The sequence below is a fragment of the Phycodurus eques genome, chromosome 11, assembly GCF_024500275.1.
Source record: "Phycodurus eques isolate BA_2022a chromosome 11, UOR_Pequ_1.1, whole genome shotgun sequence".
In the NCBI taxonomy this organism is placed as follows: Eukaryota; Metazoa; Chordata; class Actinopteri; order Syngnathiformes; family Syngnathidae; genus Phycodurus; species Phycodurus eques.
This window is the reverse complement of record NC_084535.1, coordinates 20,411,822-20,438,748: the sequence shown is the minus strand read 5'-3', so window position 1 is coordinate 20,438,748 and position 26,927 is coordinate 20,411,822. Positions and strand designations below refer to the sequence as shown.

At 39.7% G+C, this 26,927-nt stretch overlaps 2 protein-coding genes across 2 annotated transcripts; one reads left to right on the top strand and one right to left on the bottom strand.

The window, feature by feature from the left end:
* Positions 1–73: 73 nt before the first annotated feature.
* On the top strand, positions 74–23,052 carry tm9sf3 (transmembrane 9 superfamily member 3). The gene is made up of 15 exons (XM_061689811.1): positions 74–292; positions 2,840–3,035; positions 6,406–6,528; positions 12,638–12,798; positions 14,184–14,261; positions 14,998–15,129; positions 15,210–15,376; positions 16,530–16,624; positions 16,711–16,841; positions 18,685–18,824; positions 20,276–20,344; positions 20,424–20,570; positions 20,643–20,726; positions 20,811–20,887; positions 21,587–23,052. The coding sequence occupies exons 1-15, from the start codon at positions 200–202 to the stop codon at positions 21,652–21,654; spliced, it is 1,761 nt and encodes a 586-aa protein (XP_061545795.1). The 5' UTR covers positions 74–199; the 3' UTR covers positions 21,655–23,052.
* Positions 22,858–26,927, bottom strand: prdx3 (peroxiredoxin 3). Its single transcript, XM_061689821.1, has 7 exons — positions 26,858–26,927; positions 25,929–26,019; positions 25,673–25,814; positions 24,867–25,002; positions 23,805–23,908; positions 23,382–23,547; positions 22,858–23,287 (listed from the first exon to the last, which is right to left on the bottom strand). The coding sequence occupies exons 1-7, from the start codon at positions 26,891–26,893 to the stop codon at positions 23,237–23,239; spliced, it is 726 nt and encodes a 241-aa protein (XP_061545805.1). The 5' UTR covers positions 26,894–26,927; the 3' UTR covers positions 22,858–23,236.

Here is a 26,927-nt window from a genome sequence, read left to right as displayed (position 1 = left end):
ATCGTGATTGGATGTGCTAAGTCACATGTCGTACTTGAGCCAATCAGAAGTGCATCCGATGAGTAAACGTGAAACACTTACGCCATATGCGTAGAACTCCAGCGTCCCCAAAATCGCTTCAGTCATCGAACCAGGAAGAAGGTGGGCTAGCCCTGCAAAGCTAACACCCCGATCTTTCTGTTCACTTTCTCCGACAAGAATGGGATCATCCAGGTGGAGGGTGGCAGCTGCGGTGTTCCTCAGTGTACTAGGCTCCTTATTACCTGTCGAAGCAGATGAACACGACCACACAGTAAGGCTGTGTTTTAAGACCGAAAGAAACGGGGCTTTTGAAATAATGGACGTTTGTGCTCTGTGCAACATGCTAACGTTTTCCTTAGGCTTGAAGGGTAGCTGTACTAGGATCACACAGATGAGTGTCACTCGTCGTGTTACTCCTTATCGTTGAATAGTGGGCCAAATGAACTACATGGAGCCTGACACATTAGCTAGCTAACCTGTCAACGCTCATCGGCCTATGTGCTTGGGACCAAACGTTTGGCAGCCTGCTGGTTTGTTAGCATGGCTGCTTCCTAGCTCCTCGAGCTATTTAGGAGCACCGGCCGGCGGAAGCGACGCTCAAGTTTGAGTAGCGAACAGGAGCGTTATTAAGTCTGCTCACAGAAAGTCTCCGAATAAACCCTTTTGCAAAGTTATTTACCGTATATGTAGCTCAGAACAGACTAAGTTGCTTTCGTCTATGTTAACATGCGCGGACCCTTGTTTAGTGCCAGGCCTCACACTAGTCCCTCGATCTTACATGTTTTTGATTCTTATTCCACAGTTATAACATGCAAACATAGATGTATCCATACATTTTTCTCCACCGCTTATCCTCACTAGGGTCGTGGGTATACTGGAGCCTATCCCAGCTAACTGCAGCGAGAGGCGGGGTACACCCTGAACTGGTCGCCAGCCAATCGCAGGACACAAATAGACAAACATTCATTCACACTCCCCTACGGGCAGTTTAGAGCACTGCTATCAAACTGGTGGCCCGGGTGCCAGATCCGGCCCGCCATCTGATTTTATGTGGCCCGCGAAAGCAAATCAAAACTGCTAATAGTGTTCCAATGTAATGATGTTGAGAATATTGCAAGCATTTTTGTTTCCAACCCCGCTTTGAAAAATGTAGTATTTAAAAACATGTTTTTGGAGACTTCTGATTTCAGTTGTTCATCACTTTGTTGTGTATATCTAATTTTATGAGGTGATAATTGCTTTATACGGGTTCACAGTCATAACGGCCCTTCGAGGGAAGTCATAACTACGATGTGGCCTGTGACAAAAATTACTTTGACACCCCTGGTTTAGAGTCTTCAGTTAACCTACCATGCATGTTTTGGGAGAGTGGGAGGAAACCGAAGTACCCGGAGAAAGCCCAGGCAGGCATGGGGAGAGCATGCAGACTCCACACAGGCGAGGCCGGATTTGAACCCGAGTCCTCAGAACTGTGAGGGGGTTGTGCAAACCAGTCGCCCACTGTTTCACCCGCGTACATAGATGCGCTAATTAAAATAACTAATAGCAACTTAGTTCTGTGCGTGTGTGTGTGTCTGACATCGTTGCGCTACTTTTCACGTTCGCATGTTGGTTTGTCCTAAATTTCAAAGTAGGATGCACGGAATTTGTGTATGGGTCAAAATTACTCTGAAGTGTCTTTGATGTCCTCGTCGTAATCCCTCATCATTAAAAATTTAACATGTAATTTGCACACGTCAGTACTATGGGGGGATGGGGTGTGTCTTAAAATATGTTCCTTTATTTTAAACCGTTTTTTGTTGGATGATTGTTATTTTTGGCTTGTGTGTAATGTAATGTAATAAGTGGTTGTATTAATGATGTTAAATTCATAATTTTACCTTGTTTCATTGTCCACGGGTTATAAAAACGAAGTCATTTGATCATGTACATTATATTTTAACGATCATATTGGAGTGGTATAGTGGGTGACTGGTTAGTGCATCGGGCTCACAGTTCTGAGGTCGTGTGTTCAAATCTGGGCTCTGGACTTCCTGTGTGGCATTTGCATGCTCTAACCTTACCTGCATGGGTTTTCGCCAGGTACTCTGGTTTCCTCCCAGATTCCCAAAACATGCATGGTAGGTTAATTGAAGACTAAATAGTCATCAGTTATGTGTTGTATGTGTGAATGGTGGTTTGTTTATATTATACTGTATATTCATTGAGTTTGGCTGGCGACCAGTTCAGGGTGTACCCCGCCTCTCGCCCAAAGTCAGCTGGGATAGTCTCCAGCGCACCTGTGACCCTAGTGAAGATAAGCGGTACAGAGAATGGATGGATGGATGTCATATTGAACATTTTGCATGTGTCCCTGAAATTGTTGTCTACCCAGTCATTATGGGTGGGGGAAGTGCCCCTTTAAGAAACCCTCTGATGATTTTTGTGACATTACTACCAGCATTTTGTCTTTTTTTCAATGGAGGCTGAAACAGTGGCTAGTTGCAGATTAAACATTTACAGTTATGTTTAATAATTTTCATCATATTAGGTGCTAGTTGAATGTTGTCAAGCTTAACATGTCCAGTCTGTCATTGAAAAAAAAAAAATCCTGTAATTATTTTTGCTGTTTGCATGTACATTGTCTGATACCAGTTAATTGATTTAAAAAGGTGTGAAAACTTGAACAATATTCATTTCTGACAGCATAACATCTACTTAATACAACAAATATGGAGTTAAATGGAGAACAAATCTTTTTCACTAGTCTCACAGGCATTTTATGGTGCTATTGACTCGAATGATATCTGGATTTCTGAGTCCTTGTTTCCCCCTTCAGTACATAGATAAAGAGGAGGTGGTATTATGGATGAACACAGTGGGGCCTTACCACAACCGACAGGAGACGTACAAGTATTTCTCTTTACCCTTCTGTGTGGGTACAAAGAAAACCATCAGTCATTACCATGAAACGCTTGGAGAAGCTCTGCAAGGAGTGGAGCTGGAATTTAGCGGCCTTGACATCAAGTTCAAAGGTATTTAACTGTAACACTGACATTAATTCTTGAGCATTTAATCTAAGGGATTAATTGCTGTTATGGGTTTGATTCTTGTTAGACACAACTCAAAACACTCAAGAACAACTTATAAATGAAAACTATAGACACAATACAGACAGTTGGCAAATAAGACATGTAGGATCCAAGTTTAATGGCTATCTTGTGGATGAGAGTCCTGAGTTGAGGGGTGACCAATGTGAAGTGTCTAACCCCAGTGGTAGTGTAGCAGGTACAGTTGAAACCAGATGTTTACATACAGTATTTAAAATACAGGTGTCAAACTCAAGGCCCGGGCGCCAGATCCAGCCTGCCACATTATTTTATGTGGCCCGCGAAAGCAAATCATGTCTGTCGACTTCATGTTTCTAATTGTTACAATACCAAAATGTCAAATTGTCGTCACAGTATTAATGTTGTGATAATGAAAGCATTTATTTATTTATATATATATATATATATATATTTTTTACTAATAAAATAAATTGAATAACAACAACAACAAAAATTTCCTGGTTTGTGATTTCAAAACTCGTTATCTATTAATTTGTTGTGTATATGTAACAATATGAGGCCATCATACATTTATATGGGTTTACAGTAGTAATGGCCCCCTGATGGAAACCATAACTACGATGTGGCTCATGACAAACATGAGTTTGACAAAGACACTTTTTCCCTCATTGTATAACATGAAATCAGACTAAACCTTTCCAGTTGTACATTAAGATTACTACAATTATTTCCATTTGCTAAAATGTCAGAATGTTTTTTTTTTCTCATGACTTTCTTCAGTCAGAAGTTCACATTTCATTAGAATTTGGTACCATTGCCTTTAAAATGTATGACTTGGGTCAAACGTTTTGGATATCCTTCCACAAGCTTCTCACAATAGTTGGCAGGAATTTTGGCCCATTCCTCCTGACCGAACTGGTGTAACTGAGCTACGTTTGTAGGCTGCCTTGCTCGCACACTGCCTTTTCAGGTCTGCCCATACATTTTCAACACGATTGTGAATGAGACTTTGTGATGGCCACTCCAAAGCATTGACTTTGTTGTCCTTAAGTCACTATGTAACCAGTCTGGCAGTATGCGTTGGGTCATTGTCTATTTAGAAGACCCATTTGTGCCCAAGTTTTAACTTCCTGTCTGAGGTCTTGAGATGTTCTTTCCTCGTGATGCCATCTGTTTTGTGAAGTGCACCAGTCCTTCCTAAAGCAAAAGAACCACACATGATGTTGCCACCCCCATATTTCAAAGTTGGGATGGTGTTCTCAGGCTTGCCAGCATCCCTCTTTTACCTTAAAATGTCACAATACTAAGACAGGCCTTCAAAAATTAAGGACTTTGTCCCTGTGTACATTCGCAAACTGTAATGTGTCTTTTTTGTTTATTTTGATATAATGGCTTCCTCCTGGCAGAGTGGGCCTTTCAGCCCATGTCGGTACAGTACCCGTTTCACTGTGGATAATGACACGCTCTTACCAGGTTTAGCCCTTATCTTCACCAGGTGTTTTTCTTTTGTTCTCTGATTCATATGCATATTTTGGACCAAAGCACGTTGATCCCTGGGAAACAGAGCCCATGTCGTTCCTGAGCGGTATTATGACATATGCCTTCAAATACACCAAAAGGTGTCTCTAATTAACCCATTGTCAATACACCTATCAGGAGCTTCCAAAGACATGACATCATCATTGTTTTCCCAAATTGTTTAAAAACATAGTAATATTACTCTACGTAAACTGACTTTGAAGAAAGTAATGAAACATTGTCTATTAAAATCCTTCTCATTATTCTGGAATTTAGCAAATGGAAATAATTTTTCATATTTATTTAAACCTAATTGATCTAAAACAGAAAAGGTTTTTGTCTGATCTCAAGATAGTGAGGGGGGGGGGGTAATAGTTCATATAGTATTTATATATATATATATATATATATTTTTATCTTTATACATAACCATCTGGTTTGTATACCTCTACCATACAGTTGAAACCATCTGGTTTCAACTGTATGGTAGAGGTATACATCAAAGACGAAACCCAAAGGAGGACTTTGTGAGGAAATACTTGAGTTGGGTAGTAGATATCACTGTCAGAGCTTTAAGGAATGAATGGCAAGTTTTGGTGGCTATGACAACGATAGATGTAGGTACCTTAACTGATATTTTGTAGACAGGAGAATGCAGACAACTGCTATGCTTAAAAGTAATGTCCAGGGTGGCACCGTTGTTCTTGACCTAAATTGAAATGGAACTGCAACATGCATCTTAGCTTTGGTACATACCATGACCTGATCACAGTTTTGATCAAAGTAACATTTTGCTTGATTGAACGCAGTTGTGATTTCAATTTCAAGTAGCCCGCAAAAGATGAATAAAGTTGACAGTTGGAATGAAACCCCATGAACTAACTGTTGTACATAAACCACGTATGTTGCCAAAACACAAATGGTAAATAAGAAACCAAAAGAGTCCTCAGAAGCATTGTTATGAGGTATGATTTTTAATTTGGAAAAACTGCAAGCCACTAAAACAACATGAGACCTAGTGAAGTAAGAGTTATTTAGACTTTGCCTGAGCATAAATTTATGTGTTGTATTTTTTGATGATGGATTTGATCAATGGGTAGATATTCAAATTATTGGTGAAAATTCATGAGATGTGAGGGACAGATAAAAATAGATGTAGTAAGATATAAAGTTATGGTAGATGTACTAAATGGGAAGGCTGAGCTCTATTTATGTTCGGGTCGGTGGGACATATTTTAATTTCTTATAAAAAGCAAATGAATAAAAATGATTTGATTTGACTCCGTGGCCTTGTCTCTTTTTCTGTGAAGAACATGTAGCAGAACACATTATAAACACATTTGTATTACATACAGGAGGTTACGATCCAATTGTGGATAATGTGTTTCTAACCTTGCCCTTACAAGTTGCATAATTGTTGCAAAATCCAAGCACCAACACCAACTCTCATACTCTGAAACATTTTCCCAGAGGTTTGAGTAAGTCACATATCTAGTATGTACGTCTGTCTATCTAGTGTACCTTCTAGTCTAATCTGAAGTTCAGTCCGTTTATCACATTTCAGACTTGTTCACAGATTTCCGCCAGATTTACGTACACTGGCTGAAATACGATGTGAACACCACACAAGGGCTAAAACGAGTTGAAATTCTACCTACAACTGTTTTAAACTGTACAGAGAATACAAATACAGATTACAGGAAATTGGTAAATTTTCACATTACTACTGCTTCTGAAAGTGTAGGTGTATGTTTTCACATTGACAATTTTAATACTGTATACCCCTCAAAATAATGCGATTTCTCAACCTCTGTAGATGAAGTCATGCAGACAACATATTGTGAAATTGACCTGGACAAAGTCAAACGGGATGCTTTTGTGTATGCCATAAAGAATCACTACTGGTACCAAATGTACATCGATGATCTGCCCATCTGGGGTAAGTGACAATCAAAACGATGAATAATTGGTTAGACATCTGTGTTGTTTCTTCGCTGCCCTGTATATTGTCCTGTGTTTCTTGATCAGTCATGACAGCTTTATTTTGCATATCATAAGCATATTAGTTTACATACCTTTTTGTGCTGTTACATGTGCCTACTGTGTATTTGTCTGCATATGTTATGTCATAGGAGATAAACTGCTTTTTGTCTATGTATGAATCTGTAAATTCATCATTAGCCACCCTCCCATTTGGTTTAATGTAATATCATGTCCCACAGAATGTCATGATTTGGTCAGTTGATTCAACGTTGAAGTTTTTGTTGTTTTTTGAATCATACACAATTTGAATAAGGTATGTGATATTATTCACACGGTGGGCGACTGGTTAGAGCGTCAGCCTCACAGTTCTAAGGACCCGGGTTCAATCCCCGGTCCTGCCTGTGTGGAGTTTGCATGTTCTCCCCGTGCCTGCGTGGGTTTTCTCTGGGCACTACGGTTACCTCCCACATCCCAAAAACATGCATTAATTGGAGACTCTAAATTGGCCGTAGGTGTGAATGTGAGTGCGAATGGTTGGTTGTTTGTATGTGTCCTGCGATTGGCTGGCAACCAGTTCAGGGTGTACCCCGCCTCCTGCCCGATGACAGCTGGGATTGGCTCCAGCACGCCCGCGACCCTAGTGAGGAGAAGCGGCTCAGAAAATGGATGGATGGATGGATATTATTTATACATTGTGTTACAATATGTTGGACGGATTCTATTTCTCAGTAGTATCATTAATTATTGTCTTACAGTGTTAACAGTGAAGCCACTCCTGTATATTTGATCTTTTTTATATGGATGCCACACCTTTGGCTGCTCAAACAAAAGTACAGTAGTAATATAATTATGTTGATGTTATGGGTGGAGTGCATGTACATTTCTCCATGTCGTGTGTATATACCGTCAGCGAAACAACAATAAGGGAAAATGGACTTAGACCTCCCTAGAACAGTGTGTATCTTGTACAATGAAATATGATGTTAAATGGTTCATGGGAACAAGCTCAACTTGTTACAGCCGTTTTCTGACTGCACCATGGAGGAAGATAACACTTTCTGAAATAAGTTAGTCAACCCAGGCCAGGGTTGTTGAGAGAATTATATTCTGACAATTAGCAGTACAGTTGGCCACCGCTGTTCGCACAGGATAGGGACAAGGCTCGACGGTGAATCGCGAAAATGTGTGAATATAGAAGGTCACTCAAAAAGTGATTATAATTGCAGAAATTAGTGGTCTTGATCACTTTTTTTTCCTGAGTTGTCTTGAGTTGAGTCACTCTTGATTTTGAGTGTATACCGATACAGAATCTCATGCGATACCTTGGCAATCCAGTAAGAAAAGGATATATAAGCTTTAGCATACTCTGTAGGATGCCTATATTTGAGCGTATTTGATTTCTTCCATGCGGTATGCTAGACGACCGATTAGCACATGTGCCTCACAGTTCGACCTGGCTTCAAATCCGGCCTCACCTGTGTGGAGTTTAAAAAGTCTCCCTGTGTCTGGGTGGGTTTCTTCCGGGTACTCTGGTATCCTCCCACATCCAAAAAATATGCATGGTAGGTTAATTGAAGACTCTAAATTGCCCAGAGATGTGAATGTGAGTGTGAATGCTGGTTTGTTTATATGTGCCCTATGATTGGCTGGCGACCAGAGTCATCTGAGATAGGCGCCAGCACGCCTGCGACCCACAGTGAGGTTAAGCAGTACGGAAAATGATGGATGGATGTATTTCTTCCATAGTAAACAATAAATTTACTGTGCATCGTTATTTAAAAGTATGTCTTAATGCAGCTGCATAGTTGGTGGGTGAGTTTTCAACTCAGTTCAAGTGCAAACAACATTGCCTCGTCAAATGCAATCAGATGGCACAAGTTTACTTGTCACAAAATAATTCACTCTTGTTAGACTTAGATTTGAAGATGTCTTTTAAATGTGTCATATGTGGTAATCTGTTGGTCTTTTAAGTCTTGACAATGACATTTAGCGTGCTGTTTAGCCACACTATACATTATATCAGGCTTTGCAGACCTAGTTTGTAGTATCTTTCTTGCCCTAACTGCAGGCCATAAGCAAACCGTTTCCAAATCTCACTTAGTGCCGCTTTTATCACAACGAGCTGTGGACAAACGGGAAAGCTTGTGGCCATCTCTTTCTCCCTCCTAACAAACCAGAGAGACGCTTTTTGGGAGGCACCGCCCAGTACTTGAAATTCCGGTACTAATAAACTTGAAATGTTACATTGTGCAGTGTAAAACGAAGCTTTTGCTATTCCATTTGGCAAGCTCTTTGTATTTTGTCACTTTGTGACCTTACATACAAAACCAGATCTGTTTCAGCTGATACAAGTCAGCTGAAAATTAGGTGTTCTGCCCTGATTTCTGATCTTGTGATTGGATCGGGACAACACTAGGCTATATTAAGTTTTAATCATAAATATACCACATACTGTGATCCCAAAAGACATGGGAAAGAGGCCCATCACATTTCAAACACAAACAAACTTAGTATAGACAATATTTTGCCATTGGGGAAAAAACAAACAAACCTTTGGACAAAAAAAAAAAGCAAATAGTTCCAATACATACAATAATATAACAATATTTGAATTGGTGAATTTGTGGATGCAGAATCGCAACAATGTGGGGGTCCACTGTATACACTTGATCCTGATTACCAAGACTCTATCATGTATAAGAGTATTCTACAAGCAACCCATAGTAGCACCTTTCTCAAAATATCATATTCATAAAAGTAAGGTAACTTCTGCTTAGTATTATATTTTATGGTAACCTACTACCAATGTGCTGCCATAGGGCAAACATGGTAGCAATAGAACCTGTACATAGGCCCATGTACAGGCAAAACAGCGGGATTGTGTAATTGTGTCTGGCAAATGCTTTCAGAGCTGCCAAATCTTACGGAATGTCCGTATTTTGTTACGGAAATCACTGCACATTGACTCCAGCTTCTGACATGACCGTGCGTCCACATCGAACAGCTGCTTCTTACACTATTTTATTGACATCTCCACCCCCGGCTGCCAAGCCGCAGAGACGAAAGTTCTATTTGGATTCTACAACCCCAATTCCAATAAAGTTGGGACATTGTGTTAAACATAAATAAAAACAGAATACAATGATTTGCAAATCATGTTCGGCCTATATTTAATTGAATACACTACAAAGATATTCAATATTCAAACTGATAAACTTGATTGTTTTTAGCAAATAATCATTAACTTAAAATTTTATGGCTGCAAGACATTCCAAAAAAGCTGGGACAAGGTCATGTTTACCACTGTATTACATGTTTCTTTTAACAACGTTCAATAAATGTTTGGGAACTGAGGACACTAATTGTTGAAGCTTTGTAGGTGGAATTCTTTCCCATTCTTGCTTGATGTACAGCTTCAGCTGTTCAACAGTCCGGGGTCTTCGTTGTCGTATTTTACGCTTCATAATGCGCCACACATTTTCAATGGGCGACAGGTCTGGACTGCAGGCAGGCCAGTCTAGTACCCGCACTCTTTTACTACGAAGCCACGCTGTTTTAACACGTGCAGAATGTGGTTTGGCATTGTCTTGCTGAAATAAGCATGAAAAAGACGTTGCTTGGATGGCAGCACATGTTTCTCCAAAACCTGTATGTACCCTTCAGCATTAATGGTGCCTTCACAGATGTGTAAGTTACCCATGCCATTGGCACTAACAAAGCCCCATACCATCACAGATGCTGGCTTTTGAACTTTGCGTCCATAACAGTACTGATGGTTCTTTTCCTCTTTGGCCCAGAGGACACGACGTCCACAATTTCCAAAAACAATTAGAAATGTGGAGTCGTCGGACCACAGAACACTTTTCCACTTTGGATCAGTTCATCTTAGATGACCTCGGGCCCAGAGAAGCCGGCGGCGTTTCTGGGTGTTGTTGATAAATGGCTTTTGCTTCGCATAGGAGAGTTTCAAGTTGGATTTACGGATGTAGCGCCAAACTGTATTTACTGACATTGTTTTTATTTATGTTTAACACAACGTCCCAAATTCATTGGAATTGGGGTTGTAAGTCACTGATCATCCCCTCCGTGGTAGCGACTAAGCTACACTTCTTACCATGCTTCTTACAAAAGTGTCATGAAGGGAGGACGAGGAGTGGATAGATGAAGACTGTCAAAGCCATGCTAATTGCTTAGCTATCTTCACAAGCAGTCGCAAAACATCAAAATAAGTGAAGTTGAAAACTCGTCACATAGGTCTGGCTGTAATTGCGTTTTTGGAGAGTAACTACCCCCCCAAAAAAAAAAATTTCAAAAGACAATAGTGCGCATTATACATAGGGATAGGGAGGAAATCAAAAAACCTTCAAATTTTATAATGTATGCCGCCAACTAGTGGTTATGAAAAAGCTGTCATTCCAATATGCCACTGCCACCTAGAGGTTATGAGAAAGGTGTACACGTTCATTCTACAATGCCACCACCGCCACCTAGAGGTTATGAAAAAGGTGTAGGCTACATTTTCATTCCAATATATCAATCCAGTACACATGACTGCATATGTACACTTGTGCTCATAAGTTTACATACCCTGGCAGAATTTGTGAAATAGTTTATTTATTTATTTATTTATTTTTAAATACGACTGATGACTGAACAACAACCATCATTTATTTCTTTATGGTTATATTTTGTTTAATGATATTGCTTTTCTGAAATGCCTGACAGTTTAATTTGAATCCCACTAAAATAAAATGAAATGTGTTTCGCCTGAACCTGCATGTTTTCTTTCAAGAATTGTACCCATCTTACAAATTCTGTTTGGTTAATCAAACATATGAGCACAACTGTGTGTTTTCTCATTTATTAAATAAAAGTAGGGCTGTGAATTTCAAAATAAGAGCAAGTAAATAAATTTAAACAAGTATTACGTATTCAAGTAAAGTGCTTAACTTCAGTATAATCCTTTGAAAAAAACTTAACAAAATACAATAATACTTAGTTTTGATCATGGGAGAAGCAAAATCATGCATTGTAAAAATGCATTATACATAGGTAGAAGGGTTTTCCAGAATTTTGAAGTCAACTTTGGGGGTGCGTATTATACATGGGTGCACATTATACACGAAAAATTACGGTAATACAAGTTTAGAGAGATAAAATAATACACGTCCACACAGGACGGCGCGTCTGAACTTGAAATGAATTAGTACGTCACTGGACACGTCACTTCACAATGTGGGCGGGTTAGAAGTATATTTTCATTATTCATAAATCTTTGTAATATAAGATAACCTTGATTAGTCCCACAATGGGGAAATTGGCATCGATTCAGCAGCAATTGTAGATGTAGGAAATATAAATATGTAATATAAATAGCATGCAAGAGAAGACGTAAATACATTTCTTCTTTGTACATGTACTTCTTGTACTTGTACATGAAGTACATTGCACAAAATAGAAACCAAAACTATTGTCCATACATAAACTATCCAATTCAATCTATCAAAAAATGTTGTTAGTTTGTAAAATAGAGTGCTGAGTTTTCATTTTTACGTTTGAGATCTGATTAATCAGCTTCAATAGACTTGTGGGGTTTTTTGTTGCCAGGGTGGAAAACCGAATTGGCAAAGGTGAATTAATCCATAGACACAGATATTTCTGATGATGGAACGTCGAAATCTCATATACTGCTACTTTGATTTAGGCTGCAACTGCGTCCACCATTACAAGCTTAATGTAATAAAAACAAGAAATTTACAACTATTGAAGCCATAATTGATTAACTATTATGACTGTCGCACGGAAATGTTCTTGACAAAAATGTTAAAATATGGAAATTCAGACAAATTTGGAACATTTGTTCTGGAAGTGAATTTTTATAGATTGCCAGCTCTGAGCTGCTTTACAATTGATGTCTCAAAGCAAATAGGCAGTGTCACAAATGACAGATCTGGATTCACAATGTGGACAACATAATACCCTGATTATTTTCACGTGCTTATATGCCTTCGTTGGTCTATTTGTGATTAGAAAATTAAATCCAAATGATATCCATTTCTCTCCAGGTATTGTTGGTGAGGCAGATGAAAATGGAGAAGATCACTACCTTTGGACATATAAGAAATTGGAGATCGGCTTTAACGGGAACAGAATTGTTGATGTAAATCTTACTAGTGAAGGCAAAGTTCGACTTGTGCCCAACACAAGGATTGCAATGTTTTACTCTGTGAGTACTGAATGAGCTACTGGAATTTCCTGTGGTATAATTGATAAATACAGTGCTGTGAAAAAGTGTTGCCCCCCTTTTCAAACTCTTTCAATTTTCCATAGTTTCCCCACTTTATTGTTTAAGATCATCAAACAAATGTAAATATCAGACAAATATAACCCAAGTGAACTTAAAATGCTTTTTTTAAATGATTTCATTTATTAAGAGGAAAAAAACTCTTAATTTACCTGGCCCTTTGTGAAAAGGTAATTACCCCCTTGTTAAATCATGAATTAATTACAGGAAATCAGAATCTTTGGTAAATTTTCCCTGATCACACCCAAGCCTGATTATGTCCAGACCTGTCCAATCAAGAAATCACTCAAACAGAATCTGTCTTGACAAAAAGATATAAAAAAAAGCTGCAGCAAAATTACACGATCTAAAGAAATTCCATAACAGCCGAGAAATAAAGTATTTTACATCAGTTTGGAAAGGATTACAAAAGACATTTCTAGAGCTTTGGGATTATCCACAGATGGAGAAAACAGTGGTGAGGAGTGGCCGGCCTACAAAGATTATCCCAAGAGAACAGCAATGACTCATCCAGGAGGCCACAAATAAACTCAGGACAACTTCTAAAGAACTGGAGGCCTCCCTTCCCGCAGTCTGTGTTCATGACACAACAATAAGGAAGAGACTGGGGGAAAATGGCATCCATGGCAGAGTTCCAAGGAGAAAACCACCGCTGACAATAAATAACATAAAGGCTCATTTTACTTCTGCAAAAAAAAACAAAAAAAACATCTGAATGATTCCCAAGAGTTTTCAGAGAATATTATATACACTGACGAGATAATAAAGGTTTTGGAGTGGACTAGTCAGATTCCAGACTTGAATCCGAATTAAATGCAATGGCATGACCTTAAAAAGACCGTTCATGCTCGAAAATCCTCCATTTTTGCTGAACTCCAACAATTCTGCGAGGAAGAGTGGGCCAAAATATCTACAGAGATGTGAAAGACTTTTTGCCAGTTATAGAAAACACTTGATTTCAGTTTTTGTTGCTGCTGAGGATAGGCAAACCAGTTATTAGGTTGAGGGGGCCATAACTTTTTCACACACGGCCAGCTAAGTTTGACTAGTTTTTTTTTTTTTTTCCTTCATAAATGAAACCGCCATTTGGAACCAGCATTTTAAGTTCTGTTGGGTTATATCTGTCTGATATTTACATTTGTTTGATGATCTTAAACATTAAAGTAGGGAAACTTTGCAAAAATATAGGAATTTGAGAAGGGGACCAATACTTTTTAATCTCACTGTATTGCTTGTGCCTTTAATGTAAATATGATTTTGTTGAACACAAAAGCTATACATCTAAGTTTCCCCAAATGCATATACAGGTGAAATGGAAGAAGTCTGATGTGAAGTTTGAGGACAGATTTGACAAGTACCTCGACCCATCCTTCTTCCAGCACAGGGTGAGTGAGTTGATCATCTGGTTTAAATCACATCACATGATCAAGCATGCTACTAGCATGATGTGAGTGTTTCTCTAAACTCGATGTAGATACAAGTTGAGCCATGTAACAAGGCACATTTTGTCGAAAGATAAATCAATACAGGTTTGACCTATTTAGAGTCAACGACAAATTTTATGTATACAAAAATTAGTTTTTTTTAAATATAACATTAAATAATAACTTGTATTTCCAATTGCGCCTTTCAAGGGAGCCAGGGACACTTTCTCTGACACACTCCTTCCTGTGTTATGTAGTTGAGCCAAGCAAATACTCATTTTGCATGCACAGTATTTATTTTATGCAATGTATTTATGTCACACATATATTTTAAATCAAATGTATTAATTAGTTCAAAATTACCGCTAAGGTCGAACACAATTCATTCTAGCATGCTGGTAGATCTACGATCTGTTTGTAATTGGAAACCATTTTTCCCATTTTTCAGAAATTCAGTAATGCAAATAATAATATGCACACTGACATACAGGAAGCTGTGTGTGTACAATGTCAACATGTTTATCCATCTCCGTTTTGGTTAGGGCGTTTACGAATCCTCTTTCAGGTTCTTAAAAAGGCATAAGGCAATCTTGTAATTACTTTTTTATTGTCATCATAGCCTAATATAATGCAAACTGTTTCACAAAACTTTGAATTATGAACCTTTTATTCAGTGATATTCACGAATTTCTCTTAGATACATTGGTTCTCTATCTTCAACTCCTTCATGATGGTGATCTTCTTGGTGGGTCTGGTGTCCATGATTTTGATGAGAACCCTCAGAAAGGACTACGCCAGATACAGCAAAGAGGAAGAAATGGATGACATGGTAAGCTCGGTAACGGTTCTTTGAGTGACAACCACCTGCACTATCAAACATGTGATATGATGCTGTGGTTTTCCCAATAGGACCGAGACCTGGGAGATGAATACGGCTGGAAGCAGGTGCATGGAGACGTATTCCGGCCCTCAAGCCATCCGCTGATTTTCTCCTCACTCATTGGTTCCGGCTGCCAGATCTTCTCAGTATCTCTCATTGTCATAATCGTGGCAATGGTTGAGGATCTGTATACAGAGTAAGTCTTGTACAACAGTGCAAGCAGACACGTTAGCCCAAGCATCCCCAATCCATTCACAAATTGTGCCGTAACTCGCCCGACGCTGCTTCCTAGTCTTAGTAAAGCTGTGTTTGCCATCTGTCATCCATCGCTCCCACGCCGCTCTCAACTTCACTTTGAACGCCCCGTTTACATCGGTTGCAGTTCCTTCGTCAAGCCTCCCGGAATGATGGCAAGCTCAGAGTTATTGCACTCAGTCGAATGGTGACTGTAGAGACGCTTGACTGTAGAGACGCTTCTCCCGGATGTTCTTTGCTCATTAATCCATTGCTCGAGTTGGTCTTCCAACTCGGGCCGCTCAGCTTCGTCTTCTTGACTTGGCGAAGCTCGTTTTCCTGCTTCCTCCACTTGCGAACCATGGATTCGTTGAGCTTGAATTTTCTCGCGGCTGCTCGAAGTAACTTTTAGCTTGCAGTTTAAACTGTGCTTCGTAAGCGTGTCTCTTCGCAGGTGTCATTTTCGGGGGTCCTTAGCCAAACCGATGTTGTTTTGCACAATGCACACCCCGGCGCTATATACCTACTGGGGGCGTGCCTTTAGCGTCCTCTTTCACGCACACCCTGCCCCCTTTAACGTCCGCATGCTGTCCTCAGTCACATCCGCCTTTCCTCTATATAAGCAGCGTGTCAGCAGGAAATGCATCAAAGTCACACAACAACATTTAGAGATTTTGGAACTCGGTGCACACATTCGGCGCGCCGCATTATAAGGCGCCCCGTCCATTTTGGAGAAAATTTGAGACTTTTAAGTGCGTCTTATAGTCGTGAAAATACGGTACTTTAATGCAACCCGATTCTTGTACATCAGTTATGGTGGGTGTGCTCTGTGTGCGGCAGACTTTAGGGATCACACCAGATTCTAGCACTAACTGCATCAAGCATCTCCTTGATATATACCAATTATACTGTATGGCTCTGATGAACCATTTTTGCGACAGACACTCACTCTCCATTAGGAAAATAAATACCTAAATATTTTGGATTGTTGGCTTCTTTAAAACAAGTGGTTATATCTACATGTTGAAAAAAAGAAAATGCTTAACGTACTATGTGTTCAATGCCAGTTCCATGAAAGGAATCATGGATTTAACAGACTACATTTTGCTCTGCAGGAGAGGATCGATGTTGAGCACAGCCATTTTTGTGTATGCTGCCACCTCCCCTGTCAATGGCTACTTTGGTGGAAGTTTGTATGCAAAACAAGGAGGTAATGGTAATATTTGAAAATAGGCCGTTGCATTTACATGTCATAAACCGTATCCAATTTGTTATTTGATTTCTTGACAAATACAGGAAGAAGGTGGATTAAGCAAATGTTCGTCGGAGCCTTCATGATCCCAGCAATGGTGTGTGGAACGGCCTTCTTCATCAACTTCATTGCAATCTACTATCACGCCTCCAGAGCGATCCCATTTGGCACCATGGTAAGTTTACGCAGATGCATAAAGAAACAAATATTGTTTACGTCAACAACTAACATTTAATACATTTAATTTACAATTATGTTGTTATAGTACTAGTAGTAGTTACTGTTATAGTAGTTTGAGAGCAAAAAAAAAAGGTAAAACATTAATCAAAAGAAGTAACAATATAATCTTGCTGTGTTCACATTTCCTGCATCTTATGCCTAGGTCAGACTACAGGATTTTAGCTCTGATATTGGCCCAATTTGCTATCGCGGGCGATTCTTGTAGTGTGACATCCACAACCAACAATTTGGCCGGTAGCCCTACCACAACATGAAAAGTCAAGCATATTTTATTTATTTATTTATGTAATGTTTTTTTTTTTGGGGGGGGGGGTGGTATCTCCCGTGTAGTGTGACATATCAACAACAACTCTCAGGCAGCACAACTTGACGTCGACTAATAGGATTGCATTTGGACCGGTGCATCGCCGCCCATGCTTGCTGTTGCCAAGATACTTGATCGCCGTTGTTAACATTTATTCACACGAACAAACCAATGTTTACCGAAGCTTTAGCGCATGATTCGACAGAACGCCGGCACATTTACATACAACCGTGAGTGCTAGCACTAGCTTGCTGGGCTGCATAACGTTTTGTTGCCTGCTTATGAGCCGTATCGTATTAAAAATACGTGAACATACCTCAAGCTCTTCTTGAATGGATAGCCCAGAATGTCCTCTCCCGAGCACCCGGTGGGACATTCTTTTCCTTCCTTTTTTTCCTCCAACTTTGCTGCAGTGAGCCATTGTTTGACAACTTGTTGTATACGGTTGCGGTAAAAGGTGGCCTGTTTTCTGGTCTCACCTCCCGGACAGTGTTTGATTTGACAAGATAAAGCCCAGTATTTGTAAAAGACGGGATACGGTGGTATCTGAATGCATGTCGTGTAGTATTGCCACTGTCTGATTTGTAAAAGGCGGGATACAGTGGTATCGGAATGGATGTCGTGTAGTATTGCCACTGTCTGACTGAGAGAGGGCAAGATTCTATGGCGGTAGTCTGACATTGTGAAAGAGAAAATTTGTCTTGTAGTCTGATCCCAGCATTAGTTGACCTTTTCAACTTCAGTTGTTGGTGCTGCCATGATTTTTGTTTTCTTTGGTCATGATTTTTTTTTTTTTTGGGGGGGTAATCACATTGCCCCGAAATTCAACGTTTCCCAACTTTTATTGAACCAAAGCACGTCTTTTACATTAGAAAAATCTCATGGCACACCACCAAACAAAAATGTCACAAAAAGTATCTACAGCTTCGATTTGGAGAGGATCATAAAAAAGGGGGAATACAAAGTCTCCAGGAATTATATTGGTTAGATTGCTAAGGTAGAGATGGGCGTGTTGAAGTTAAAGAACACGGATGCTCACCTTCCATTTGGACTTGTTTATTTAGCTCTGGTCTTAAATTATACAAACAAGGAATCAGTACAGCAAACTGCATGCATGTATTAGTTACATAATCATTAAGCATTAGTTACATAAATCAGTAATTCCCAACCTTTATCAGAATCAGAATCCTCTTAATTTGCCAAGTGCGTAAAGAAGAAAAACATGACATCAATGGGAAGTTGATTTACATTTACGGCGAACCCTGGCAGCAATAGTCTGATTATTACAACACAGGTGTCGAAACAGCTGTTCAGAACATAGTCACATTCCCCTCTCTAGTGTCAGGTCAGCACGTCACTCCATTGGTAAGTACATGACATTAGGGGAGCAATCCATTTTACTGTGGTAGAATTAGTATTGGCTGTCATGTCACTTGAAAACGGATAAGAACACTGTCTCTATGTCCGTATGCAGGTGGCTGTTTGTTGCATCTGCTTCTTTGTCATTCTGCCGCTAAACCTGGTGGGAACAATTTTGGGGAGGAATCTTTCTGGTCAGCCAAACTTCCCATGCAGGGTGAATGCTGTGCCGAGGCCAATCCCTGAAAAGAAATGGTAGGTGTGTTTTGTTAGGGAGGAACAGTCAAGTTGTGTAATTGTACAGCTGCCACAAATGATTATTTAGATCGTGGACTTGTCACTGATTATTTTTGCAAATAGTTGACTCATCGGATCATATGTTAATTATAGCTTATCGCACCAGCAAGCGGGTGCTCATATACAAGCATCATTAGCTTGCAGCTTGAAGTGTTTAAGGTATGTGGAAAAGATTGAAAATTAGGGCAATAGTACAAAGCTGTGTTGGAATGTGTTGCAGATTCAAATTCAAAATGAGTGAATATTTGCAAAAAAACATTTTATCAGTTTGAACATTAAATATCTTGTCTTTGTAGTGTATTTAGTTGAATATAGGTTAAAGGATTTGAAAATCATTGTATTATGTTCTTATTTACGTTTTACACAAGATTCCAACTTCACAACTATCTTTATTAAGAGCACATGCTTTGACGCTGACAAAAAAGCAAACCTCATCAAAGTCTGTTGAGAAATGAGCCCGCGACCCCAGTGAGGATAAGCGGTACGGAAAATGGATGAGCAAGTACTGATTTACTTCAAATGTACTTGCATTGCCAATGTGGCTGCTACCTAGGCACATTGCTAAGCCAGCCTGCTACAGTGTATAGCTTATATTCATATCTGTATTTATAACTTTACATCAAACGCATAACCCGTGCGCTAATAACCTGTGCGCTAAGGCCAATGAAATCGTCATTGTTAGCCTTAAGCTAATGTCAACGTTTACGTCTTTAATCATTTAGCTCAAATGCCCTTGACGTCTGTATTAGCAGCTAATCAGCCAACTAATTTACCGTGGTGACTGTCTCTATTTGTCAGAAATTGAATCAGCCACAATATGCTTCCTTTTAGATGCTCGTGTGTCACTGTTGTGCTGCTATGAAAGGCAAGTTTTGTCTCGCAGGTTTTGCATCGCGTTCGTCTTTAGTATTTTTGGTGAAATGCTGAAACTTTCGGGCTCCCTTGCTGATGCCAGTGAGCCATAGTTTTTCGGGGAACGTCACGGGCTGTGCATGTCCGTCATTACGAAAGACCCGAATTCCCACTACTGTGCATGTGCGTCAAGGCCAAAAGGCAACAGGTGAGCAGCGGTGAGGATACAGGCACTTTTGAGAGAAAAACAAAGCTTAAAAAAAAAAAAAAAACAACAATTACATCAATTATTATATCGTCGTCGTAATCGTGACTAGTCGACTAATCCTGGCAGTCCCAGCTTTGACCCAGGCGGTGTCCTTTTTGGGACGTAACCAGGGTCGTCATTTGTCACTGAGGGAAGGTTGCGATTATGTTCTGCTCTTTATTAATGTTTACAACAATGACTCTTGCCAGTTGCCCAAAGGAAATAAGTGAATTGATTTTCAAACCAGTATCTTCGTTTTCCTCTTTACTTCAAACGCAATAAGCATGTGTGGGAATTCTTGTGCCATTAGGTTCATGGAGCCAGCTGTCATCGTCTGTCTTGGTGGAATCCTTCCTTTCGGTTCCATCTTCATTGAAATGTAAGTCGACATCCTGAGAGAGGTTTTGATATTTTAGGCTCATGATCATCACACAACTTGACTTTTCCTCACTCATCAGGTATTTCATCTTCACATCTTTCTGGGCCTATAAAATCTACTATGTATACGGTTTCATGATGCTGGTCCTGGTTATCCTTTGCATTGTGACGGTGTGTGTCACCATCGTGTGCACGTACTTCCTGCTCAATGCCGAGGACTACAGATGGTGAGCGTCTTAGTCTTTCGATGGCAACTTTGGAAGAAAATAATAACTGAACATAACATTTATCCTTTCCAGGCAATGGACAAGCTTCCTGTCTGCTGCATCCACTGCGGTTTATGTTTACATGTACTCTTTTTACTACTATTTCTTCAAAACCAAGTGAGTTTGAGTCTGGTGGATGATTGATACTTTCTTTTTGCGGGGTTGTACAAACTGATTTTTTTCTTCTCTGGCATATTTCAGGATGTACGGGCTGTTCCAGACATCCTTCTACTTTGGTTACATGGCTGTGTTTAGTACTGCTCTTGGAATCATGTGTGGTCAGTCCTGCTTGTTGTTCTTAAAAACCAAAGTATGAAATATAAAGCAATAAGACAATTGTTAATAAATACATGGTCAGAAGCACAGAAACACAAAATATGTTATGGGTTGAAATTTAATAAACATTGTCTTAGCATTTTAGCTTTAATTTGTACAATTCACACAACCCTGACATTAGAATTGACACTAGTGGTAACACCAGTACTCTTGGGCTAAATATCCATCCATCATCCATTTTTTTTTTTTTTTTTTTAAACGCATGTCCAGCTTCGTGGGTGAGTTGGGAGCCTAGCACAGCTGCCTTTGAGTCGAGAGGCAGAAGTACACCCCTGGACTGGTTGCCAGCCAATCGCAGGGCACTGAATATTTGTTTGCCTACTAAATATATGTAGATGACTTATGTAAATGACATTGTCTCTCAGTCTTTGGATAAATATTGGACATAATATTGCTTCACATTTTTAAGTCTTTAATACTGTACTATGTTATTTTTCTGGGACGTGTGCTCCATTTAGAATAGTGCCTTCAGAGGGTATTGGTCACGTGGGATCTTATTTTGGGGGGATGTCGGGCAACTCTCCCTCAAACGTGTAGTTTTTTTAATTTTCCTTTTTAGCCATCAGCATTTTGTCAGGAAGAGGTGTACAGTATAATGAAATCCCAGGGAGTTTGACTGACTGTGTGTGTGTTCGTTGCAGGTGCAGTTGGATACATGGGAACAAGTGCCTTTGTGAGGAAGATATACACAAATGTGAAAATAGACTAAAGCAGGTGGATCATGGTCATGGAATCGCCTGCATGTATCCTGGAAGACGGCTGGCACACAACATTCTTTATTAGTTTCTTTCTTGCGACGAGATTGTGAGAATCTCACTTTGTACAATGTAGTTTTCCATTTTCTGAATGAATTTCAACGCTGCAACATGATCAGATGCAGAGTTGTGGATGTGGCATCAAACAAGGTTCTGTTTTTATCAGTTGCTTTCATACAAATATCGGGGGCAAATATGTTCAGGCTTATGTGGCTTCTCTTCCAAACCAGTCCCACCTGAGACCAGACTACATACTACATGTTTATGGATGGAATAGTGCAGCTCTCTTCAGTGAAGAGGCCCAAGTATATTGAAAGCCTTTATTTGTTCTATTGTGTCAGAATAACGAGTTGGCTTTGTGCCCATATTCTGACTTGATTTCTATTTTGTATTCTTGAAGTCAACTCACAGTAACGTTAGTGCATAGTGCAGTACTTTGTTCCCATTTTCTTCCGCTCCAAAATAAGTTGGTCACTTGTCATTCCTGTATTTTGGCGGCTCTAATTTACCTGTTCCAGTGATCCATCCAGTTGCAATGTTTTGAGTCCTACTGTAGTTTACTGTGGAGACAAGAATGAGGGCCAGATCAGAAGTTGAGGTACAGTTAGAGACTTTTAAAAGGATGTGATGCTATCCCCCAGGTTTAGTCATTTTCTTAATGTGTGGGTTTGAATTACATCTACATGTAAAGATAATATATATATATGAGGGGAGTGTATATAACCTTAATGTACCTCTTGCTGTAGAGCGCAAATGTATTTTTGTTGTACAGATTTAAAATAGGGTGTTTTTTTAATGAATCAGCTCAAAACAAAAGTATGTCTTCGGTGATCGGGGGTGTGGTTGGTGGCGCTGGTTCATCTTGCCTGAAATTGCATGGTTTTCACCAAACTATAGAATGATCAAATTGTTTCACTGGTAGGATCAGCTTCATAGTGTAAGGAAGGAAGCATTGCAGAGATAGGCTGGTCTGTGAAGGCTCACATTGATTTCATATTTAAAGCTTTAAAAAGGCTTGGCATCTCTTAAGTCCATTACAAACCCCTCTTTGTTGCGAAACATGACATGCCATGTGTGAATGTCCAAAGGAATGAGCTTTGTTTTCACACTGTACAAAAAGTACACTTGACATCTTCATAACCACACAGAGTGCTGCAGTCCTTCAAAGTCTTTATTTAGTCCCACATATTGCGTATATACAGTATGTTCCCTACTTGTACTGCCTTCTCATGTCCAATTCTGCCCCACTGAAGTTTATTTTGGCACCTCATGTTATGTACCAATGTCTGATGAGACATTTTCATCCTGCATATTGTTGTAAAAAGAGGGAATAAACATGTTTATGTACAGTGGTTGTGATCTTATGCCTTTTATCTTCAACAGACAAATAAGATGCACATATATTGTATGGAAAACACCAACAGTTGAAGAAATTTCACTTTTTTTTTTTCCTCCCCAGGAATTAGGTTTTATTAGCATAGATGTCCATGTCAGTGCATAAAACAAATTTCTACATGGACTTGTAGTGCTTTACAATCAGTTGACTTTCTCAAAGTACTCTCTTGATCCTTCGGGGGTTGGTTTTATCTGAAACAAAAGGAAAAACAATATTTGACTTTCAAATGCAGAGTTTCTCCACAGGAATAGTTCATATTGGCAAACTGGAATATTGTCCACTCACTGTTGGCGACTTTGGGGTCCAGCTCGCTGGACAAACCTCACCATGGGTCTCCACAAACTGGAAAGCCTTCACAAGACGAAGGGTCTCCTCAACACAACGGCCCACTGGCAGGTCGTTTACACTCATGTGTTTCACCACGCCATTTGGATCGATGATGAACAGACCCCTAAAAGGAAAGTTATCAATCATCCAGAGGGAGTAGCCACAAATTGTATTCAAGTAAGAATACTGTTAGTTAAGAATAATATGACTAAAGTAAAAAGTCCTCCAAATAATTGCGTAAGCTATTCACCTGAAAAAAAAAAAAAAAAAGTACTGAGTAACTTTTATTTATTTTTATTATTATTATTTTTTTAAGCAAAGCATGAACGTCAACTAGACACAAATATAAAATGGGAATGTGCAAATTGATGTGGCTTGTACCTCAGAGCAATGCCCGGGTCCTCCAGCAGCACACCGTAGTCTCTGGAAATCTGCTTGTTAAGGTCGGCGAGCAGAGGGATATGAATGCTGCCCAAGCCTCCAGCCTGCCGGACCAAAGCAGCAACACCGTAATTACAATGGACTACAACATATACTCCTCATTGGCCAACATACAGTACCCGAGCCCTATTGTTAGTATTTTTTTGTATTAATATCTCACAAAGACAACCCAAGTGAATATAGAATGCAGTTTCTAAATTTCAATTTTGTTCAGTGAGGGGAAAAAAAAATAATCTAAACCTATAGGACACTATGTGAAAAAGTAACTACAGCCCGAACCTAACTTGTGCCACCCTTTGCGGCAATAACTGAAATCAAAGGTTTGTCATAACTGGTGATGAGTTTTTTGTATTGCTGTGAAGAGATTAGACTTTATTTAAATTTTACTCAGTCATATTGGAAGGCTTTAGAGCATGAAATGCCCATATAAGGTCATATCACAGCATCTGAATTTGATTTAAGTTCAGACTTTGACTTGGCCACTCCAAAACCTTCTTCTTTTTTTTTTTTTCCCCCTCCCCTCCAAGCCAGAGGTGTAGTCACCATGACGTTTCAGATTGTTGAAGAACGCTTGAGGGCACGAACTGATTGCCTGACATTTACACGCAGGATTTTGTGGTAGACAGCAGAATTTGTTGTTTCATTATTACAGCAAGTCGGTCAGGTTCTGACGTAGCAAAGCAGCCCCGGACCATCACACTGCCACTACCACGTTTGACAGTTGGCGTGATGTTCCTCGTATCAAACGCTGTTATTTTTATGTCAGATGAAATGGGGCCGCACACGTTCCAAAAAGTTACATTTCTTGTCTCGTCAGTCCACAGAATATTCCTCCAAAGGACTTCAATCTTCAAATCCGTTGGGCTGTACTCGTATACTGTATGTTCAACACTACTTCTAATAATGCATAATTTGAATGCCATTCAGCTGTAAACACAACAGCCGATTGTTGTGTTGATTGTTGTTTTGATAATTGTATTATTCCAGAGTATTATATTATACCTTGCGAGGAGTGTTGGTCCATGCCAGGTGTGTGAAGTGCGAGTCCACAGAAACACCCACTACCTCGCAGTTGATGTCATGGAACTCATTTGCCTTGTCGCTGAATGATATTATCTCTGTTGGGCACACGAACGTGCTACAATAAAACAAACAAAGAAACCGTTTTACAGTACAGTACATACATGAGCATATTATAATATTTGGTCAGTACGCATTTTGATTCTTAAACGTACGTGATTCATGTACCTCCTACTACTGTACAGTATATTGTATCTTTTTCAGAGATCTTTGTGTTTTCAATTGATATGAAAAACCTCAAAAATGCAAAATATATGTTAAACAGTACACGGTCCGCTTGCTAAATGAAATGTTGCTAAGGCTATGTGCTCGTAAAATGCTAAAATCAGCCCAAAATGTCCACCCTGTCAGCAAGCTCACATACAGTACTGTATTTTGCTGTTCACATGTATATTGTCTGCTTGCAGTTAATTTATGAAAGAAAAGTGTGGGTACTTGACCAATATGAATTTCTAATCGCATAACATCCACTTAATACAGTAACTAAGTTTGGTGGAAAATATCAGATTTTTGGGTGAAATGGGAAATTCTCAAAGGCACCATATGTTCATACTCTCGACTCTGCTGTTGGCCACAGCTCTTACCCAGAAATTCACATGCAGGTCCCGCCTCTTAAAGGCACATGCACGTACAATGACTGGTTGATCATTACGGAAATATTGATCGATTTCAAAGGACAGCATGGGATTTTCTGAAGTTTATCGGAGGGAGTGAATGGCAGCACTCACAAATCCAGTGGGTAGAAAAAGAGGACCAAGTATTTGCCCTTGAAGTCAGCGAGGCTCATCTCCTTGAATTCCCCATTCTGGACCGCTGTGGCTTTAAAAGCTGGCGCAGGCTGAGTGACTGCAGGGATCCACCTGCAAGAGCCTGAGAGAACAAATCCATTAGCCACTTCAGGCACTGTGAACTATATTCTGTGCAAAATGTCATTATTCAGATGAGTTGTCTTCCCAGAAATGGGTTGGCGACATCAATACATACTGGTAGAGAAAGAGGCCCTCTGAAGTGCAGAAGCAGGCACAATTCGTTCGGCTGCAGCCCCTCCATGCCGACATGCTGCTGCAACTCTTGCCTGGAAAAGACAGCCATGATTTAAACATATATAATACACAGTTAGAGTGTTCCTCCACTATATCACGGTTCATCGTTCGCACACCCACTATATCACAGGTTTTTAAGCGATCGTTTTTTATGTCTTTTTACAGCACACAGGCCGAATTTAGAGTTGTGCACCTTTAGTGTAGTATCATGTCGTGTTGCAGCATTCTGGGCAGCACTGAAGTCTATTGGAAATGATGCAGCATCATTATGCGTTAGGATGAGGTGTAGAGATTGGCCCTAAATAATATTTTCCAGTGACAGTCATTGTTCCTACAGAGCAAAAAAATATATATACACAGTATAAGCCTGTGACTCTTGCTGTATGTTCTGTTTGTATGCGTTGTTGTTGTGCATTAACAGTTGTTTAAAGGTTTAGAATTACTGTAACATTCATTCTAATTCCCATTAATGTGTCTACACCCTTTTGCACTATATTTTAACATTAAGCCAAGTTGATATTACTGGAGCTGGTTTGGTTTAACTTTGTGGTGTTTAAATATACAATAGGTTGACTCATTTGTTTTACAGTAAACTTAAACTGGGAGCGACAAATACAGCGCTTGAAGAAAAAGTGAATATTTCCAATTGATTGTCTCAACGTACAATCGGTACAGGTGGGTCGCGAAAGGAGGTCACGAACGAGAGGTTGCTCGAATGTGTGCGACACGCAACATGTCAGCACAACCTCGGAAAACTTGTGACGTATTCTTCCGTAGCATCTCTTCATAGATTTCTCAGTGACATTACTAACCTGAAATGAACGCAAACACACAGCCGTGACACAATTTAGTGTAAAGTTGTCAACTCACAGACGTCCTGAGGAGTCTTCCGAAGCTGGCTGCCATTTTGGATTATGTCAGCGAGCGGTTTGACGTTTAC